The 6,752-nt window shown below is 38.2% G+C and overlaps 1 protein-coding gene across 1 annotated transcript in view; it reads right to left on the reverse strand.

Annotated features, from left to right (window-relative positions):
• Positions 1 to 2,124: 2,124 nt before the first annotated feature.
• The window catches only part of steap3 (STEAP family member 3, metalloreductase), an 11,783-nt gene continuing 7,155 nt past the window's right edge, over positions 2,125 to 6,752 (reverse strand). Inside the window, exons 5-7 of the mRNA XM_014010657.1 lie at positions 5,945 to 6,109; positions 2,971 to 3,288; positions 2,125 to 2,799 (exon numbers count right to left, since the gene is read on the reverse strand). Of these exons, the coding sequence (XP_013866111.1) occupies positions 3,001 to 3,288; positions 5,945 to 6,109 (453 nt within the window). The 3' untranslated portion in view covers positions 2,125 to 2,799; positions 2,971 to 3,000. The remainder of the gene's footprint in view (positions 2,800 to 2,970; positions 3,289 to 5,944; positions 6,110 to 6,752) is intronic.

The following is a 6,752-nucleotide window of genomic DNA, read 5'->3' on the forward strand; positions in this document are numbered from 1 at the left end:
GCATTAGACAGTCCCAAACAAAACTGTGGTTTTAAAACAAAAGTGCAGAAAAAAAATAATAAAAAATTATTTAAAAAAAAAACGGACCATCCAGCAGCATGACACTAAAGACTAGAGAAAAGTATGATGAACGGGAAGCTAATGGTAGCTAATGTTAGCTTGTTGTTGTGTGATTTAAACTCTTTAGATTACAGGTAAAAGAAGTGAACCAATCAGTGAGCAGCAGTTACATCAGCTGGCCTGATTAGAACYACAGCTCACAAGCTTACAGAAATCAGGCTGGACCTGGACCAGAAGAGTTAGTGCAAAAACACCTGTAAGGACACAGACAGGTCTCTGTCTACCACAGAGACACAGACCTGTGGACAAAGAGAACTTGTAAACTCCACCCAGAATAGGGGTGACACTAACCGCTGCTCCACCGTGCTGCCCTGCAACATGTTTTATAATCCTTGTTGTCTTTAGTCATGAACACATCAGAACTTCAGCTCAGATTGTTAAAGTGTGGTCCAAAGTTTTTTCTGTAGATTAAGAAAATTCAGAGTTGATCCTTTAAAATGTTTTCGGAAACATTCTGGTTGTTAACTTTAAAACGTGTCACTTGAACAAACTGTATAAACTTCTAGTTCAGACTCAGTAACAGAATCTCACCACCAGATGGTCTCGTTCACTTATTTAACGCTGCTGCTTGTTTTAGAGGATTACATTCACTCTTCAGTTTTATCCTAACATGTAAATGACAGCACAGAGACTTCATGATTCACAGGATCATGAATAAAATAAAACTCGTAGTTTTGATTTTTGTCGAAAACATATTTTATTCTTTTTCTTTGCAGTAAAAAACTTTACATTCTTCGATTTTTTTCGACAAAACTATTTTTGACTTAAACAAGATTTACAAAAAAAAAAAGATACATGAAAATTATTAAAGACGAATGCTGAGAAACTAAACAACAACAAAGACTTCTTCATAAAAATGAGGCTTATGGAGCCAGTGAGGTGGATTTTTACAGGTCAGTAGTAGGTTATTTAAATGATCAGCAGTTGAGCTTGACTAAATGACACAACATGAAGAGGTTTTATAATAAATAATGAGTAAAACTGTTTGTAGTTGAACAGCTTTCAGGTTTTTTATTTACTTGATTTATTTTAACTCTTGTTTTAGGAGGAAAAAGATGGATGGATTTATGTAGTTTCTCAGATGATGATTTTTTATGAAAAACAAGATTTACCTTCATTTAATATAAAACTATTATTATTTTAGGAGGATAAACATATTCTTTACACAAAATCTATTTTTGTTTTAAATTATATTAAACTGACTAAATAAAACAGAATTTTTTTTTTTGTATTTAATACAGTTTCAAGCTCTTCTCTACTTTAACAGAAAACCTTTCAAATAAAATAAGCTGGCCATAAAACGATTCATGATGTAAGACATGAAGTTTATTTGTATAAAGATGATATTTGATGAATTTGATTCTGTGACTAAAGTTGTTTTGATTCTTGTTTTTAAGCAGCTCAAGTTTATATTTCACTAAATGTTTCAACTCTGCAGAGCTGAGGATATTAAAGGTGAAATATTAACTTTAGAGACAATTTTTCTCATAATCTCATTAATAGAAAAAGAAACAATTGTTCAGATCCTTCATCAGTATCTTACCTGTTGCAGATGTCAGTTTGAGCAAACTCGGTCTGAAGAAATAGTTTATTTCTGACTGGAGCGATGAGCTAAAGGCTAGTCTGAGAGCGGACAGAGAATTCATGTCGATTCTAAACTTAAACACCAAAAACTTGTAACGGCTTCACGTGAACAGCAGTTTATAAACATTTAGCCGTTCATCATTTATCACATTTCTTGTTAAACACCTGTTGAAGATAAACGAAGCTGTAAATGTGTTAAAAACAGAATTAATCACTACAAAGTTATGAAATGAGAGCTTAAAGACGACATGAATCCTCTTTATTAGTCCAGGTGTTGCTCAGACTAGACGTTAGCTCATCGATTTAGTCCAAATTAAACAGTTTCTTCAAACTGAGGTCATCGAAATAGCTACCTTCAACAGGTAAGATATTATTTAATAAGTCCATTTAAAGCACCTCAATGGAAGTTCAAACCAAAACTTTGACTGTGTTTATAAAATTATATTTTTGAACAGCTTGTTTTTGGCAACTTTAACTTTGACCGTTTGTCAAAAACGATGTTTTTAAAGCTTTTGAACAGTTTGGCAACAAAGATGAGGGGAAAYAAAAGGAACAGGAAGTTTTAAAATAAAACATTTTCTCTCGTTTCCACCGTACAAATTTATATTAAAACTGTAAAGAAAATGATGCGTCGACTTTTAAGTGCTGTGAGTTCAAATATCTTAAATACCTGAAAAGTCACATAAAGAAAGACATGAGTTTCATGTGTTTGGCTTTTCTGTTGTCAATTAATGTCAGCGGCCATTTTGAATACTGACTCCAGCTGTTTGCTCAACGGCTACTTCAGGGGTTTTATTAGAATTCTTCCAGTGGCTCATGAGGTATTTTGCTAACACAGAGAAAAAGAACTCTTCAGCAATATTTAAGTTTTTTAGTTTGGCTGAACCAGCTGATCGGATTCTTTCTTTGACAAAGATGTGTTAAATATAAACAAAAAGTGTTCTTCTGTTTTGGGTTAAAGCTTCACTTAGACCAGTTAGACCAGCAGTGTCTGGTCCTGGAGGACTGCCATCCTTCAAGTACTTGTTTCTTTGAGAATCCTCTGAAACCTGCAGGAGGACCAGGACTAGGACTAGGACTAGGACCAGGAGGCATCTGTTTTAGAGGAACAATAAATAAAAATGAAACGGTCATTTGTGACAGTGTGAAGTGTTTTCTCTGCTAGCCCAACATCTCTCAGMTAATTTGTTGAAGAATGAAACCTCGACGAGTCCCCATCAGGTTCCAGAGGAGAATAAATATTTGATCCTCCRTGTTGATAGTCACCTCGTGTTCGGCGGCTCGTAGCGGCGGTCCTCACACGTTGCTGACGTCCTCCATCCCACCGAAGCGGTCGTTGGCCGGCAGAGTGAAGCGAACCTGCCGGCTCGTCTCCCAGCCGCGGCGGATCCTCCTGAGGYGCCCGGCCACGCAGGGCAGGAAGAGGGCCAGGCGGCCCAGCAGGACCGACATGGGAAGGATCAGAACCAGGATGAAGGTGGGGGGCAGGTAGAAGCGGTACTGGGATGGATCGAAGGCACGGTTCCAGCCGTAGAGGAGGGTGTGGGTGGTGGCCATTATCAGGGCGCAGTAACCGAGCGAAGACTGCAAAACAGGCATAATGAAATAAACGTTAGCTCACCAGAGACCTTCCCTCTGAATATATGTGACTTACAAGACACACGAGGGGAAAACCACTGACCCAGAACTCAGGACCTGAAGAAACCCTGCTGGTGTTTCCTCTCAGAGTGCCACTAATCCTCCTTCAGGGGCCACAAATCAACAAAAACTTCCCAAGGTTGTCTCGGGAGGAGGGCCAGAGGTGGAAACCAGACTCACTCAGAGTGAAACATCATGACGTCTCATCAAAGCACCTTCAGGTTCTGAACAGTACTGGTCAGAACTGAAGCTCATGATGATTCGCTTCGTCTTTATCTGCCTCCAACTCAAATTTTCAACCTTTACAGCAGCGCTTTACTAACCGGGGTGTTCTTTTCAACATTACCACCAGCCACAGCTTAACCTCATTCATTCTGCCTCCATACTTTTATTTTGAAAGATTTTCCACGTAGAAACTAGGGTCACATGTGAGCTACACATTTCCATGTTGATCCACTGGGCAAGTCAAAACGCAGGAGCACAAACATCGCTGCCATTCGAAACCTTTATTCCATCTGATAAATGATGAAATGAAGTAAGTGCTGACTGTGTCGACACAAAAATGTAAAATAAATCTGAATCAAAATTAATCACAATGAGGAGATTATCAATTATTAGTTAATACTATGTTCAAATTTTCCATCTTCATCCAGGTACTTTTCCCAGTGAGAAGCCCCGCCCCTTTTTGGGTGAAAACAGACCCTCCAGTTCGACACGCAGCAAAATATCTCAAAGTCTGTTAAAAAAACATGAGATAAAACTCCTGTAAACTGTTTTCAAGTTTAGTTCTGGCAAAATAAGTCACAACAAGGCAACATCCAATATTGAGTTATTATTTTCATATTTTCCATCTCCAACTGGCTACTTATGTTTGTGTGAAGCTTCGACCCTTTTTTGGGGAAAAAAAAACAGCTTTTTCACTTTGACAAGCAACAAATCCATGTTTTTTATAAAGAAAACATGAGACAAAAATCACACAAATGTTATCAAGTTTAGTTACTATCATCAAATGAGTCACAATGTGGAAATGTCCAATATTATTATTATTGTGGGAAAAAAGTGCGTTGTTCAAAATACGTCTGAATAATACAGGAATCCACTGGATTTCTTCTTAAAAACTTTATTCTCAATCTTCTGACTCCAGTCAGGTTCACAATACAGCACTCAGTCCTGCTCTAAACAGAGACTCTGCAGCACACTGACAACCTCTCTCTACTATAATCATGAATTGACCTTATAATGTATCTTTCTTCCTGSTTACACACTTGGAGGTATTACCTTTTACGTCAGACGTAGAACAGAACTCATTTTTGTTTAGGCTAAAAGAACGAACACAAGATAAGACACACACCAACTCTTTGTCTGCTTTAACCTTACTTGCAATGATCAGAAAGTATAAAATACAACACTGCATCTAACATTCAATTAATCAGTTACAAAATTTCCTTCAATATTATAGTTATTTTCAAATTTTCCATCTCCATTTGGATACTTAGGTTTGTGCAAAGCTCTGCCTCTCACTTGGCAAATAGAAATCTTGATGTTTTCAAAGCAAACCTAAATAAAAATGTCTAAAATGTTTTTAAGTTCTGTTCTGGCAAATTGGCTCACAACAAATTAGATTTGTCACCTGGCAAAAAAATGAGTTTTGTTTAGTGCTGGTTTAAAAACTCAGTTCCAGTCCTATATTTTAAAAAAAGGAATATACCCAAACTTCACATGGATGCCAAACATTACATTATATATTTTACAACCAAGAAAAACAGCCAAATTTTTAAAAAGTTTTAAAGAATACAAGACGTTTTATTTATGAAGGCTTATCAGTTTGGGTTAATAACTCCCTCATATTTAATTTCTCTGCATTCACCAGCTGCCGAAGGACTCTCGGCTATTATTGCATCAAATTTTCATTACATCATACTTTTATTAAATCTGAACAGTGTGCAATAAAAGTAAAATCATTGCATCAAATCAGCCTCTAGACAAGAAACAAATCCCACCAGTTTTAGCTCAACGTGTAAAATTATCTGAGCTGTGGTCATTTTTGTGTTAGCTAAAGGTAGCTGTGTAGAAGTGAACAGATTCCAAAGAAGGAATTTAGCTGCTCATGGGTCCATAGGTTAAGAAGTAAATGTTTTTACAAATAAATAAATAAATAAATAAATAAATAAAAACTACAGCAACACATTCACTGAGGCACACAATAGGCATTAACACACCATCCTGCAGCTCTGGCCACCAAGCAGAAACTTGCTTCTCCTCTCCCTGCTGTCGGCACATGACTAATCTGACGGCCAATGGATTACGGAGAGATGAAAGTGGAAAAAAAAGAAAGAAAGAAAGAAAAGCAGACTGTAAGTCCTGGAAGACCCGAGGCCATGATGGAGGGAGGGAGGAGAGGGTGAGTAAAAGAGGAGGAAGCTAGTGTGCTCTGAATCACAGCACAAGTTCAGCCGTGAATCTGGGCCAGCTGCAGGAGGGGAAACATGTGGACGTGTAAGAGACATAACATGTCTCTGAGAGGACATCAGCAGGACACCTGTCCACCACGTTTATCCTCGTCATTCTGTTGGGTAAGCAGAACCACACAGTGAGCGTTTACCTGTATGAAGCTGAACTCCCTCCAGTTGATGGTGCTGGCCACTGAAGGCAGCGAGGTAACGGCCAGCAGGGACAGCAGCCCGAGGGCCATGATGCCCACGGACAGATACAGCTCCATCCTCCACACGTCCTCGTCCACCCACGTGTACTCCTCGCCATTTTTCACCTGCAAACACAAACATTAAATGTGAAACCGGGTGATGAACGATTCTTTGGAAAACTGCCAGGACTTACAATCATGGGGGAAAAACATGCATATAAAAAAAACAGATTTTACTGGAGTCAACAATCACTTAAATCTTACCTAGAGCATACAGAAACACAACCAACTCCACTGTCCTAATATTCATTAGACACAAATGAGAAAAGCTGCGCAAAAAAAACAAAGTCCAGTAGCTTGTAGAGCCTCCTTTATCAGCATAAGCCTCAGTAGACGTTTTCTAAATGACTATCAGTCTCTAACATTGTTGTGAGGGAACTGTGGCAAAATCTGTATTAAAATGTTGCTTTGATTTATTGAGGTTTGCAGACATTGGATTCTGTCAAGTTTTGTCCAAATGTTAGATACATTTTGATCCAAACGTAGGGCACAGTTTGATCCAAACATAGGACACAGTTTGATACAAACATGGGACACAGTTTGATACAAACATGGGACACAGTTTGATACAAACATGGGACACAGTTTGATACAAACATGGGAAACAGTTTGATACAAACATGGGACAGTTTGATACAAACACGGGACACAGTTTGATACAAACACGGGACACAGTTTGATACAAACACGGGACACAGTTTGATACAAA

This window comes from Austrofundulus limnaeus, unplaced genomic scaffold (assembly GCF_001266775.1).
Source record: "Austrofundulus limnaeus strain Quisiro unplaced genomic scaffold, Austrofundulus_limnaeus-1.0 Scaffold72, whole genome shotgun sequence".
Classification (NCBI taxonomy): Eukaryota; Metazoa; Chordata; class Actinopteri; order Cyprinodontiformes; family Rivulidae; genus Austrofundulus; species Austrofundulus limnaeus.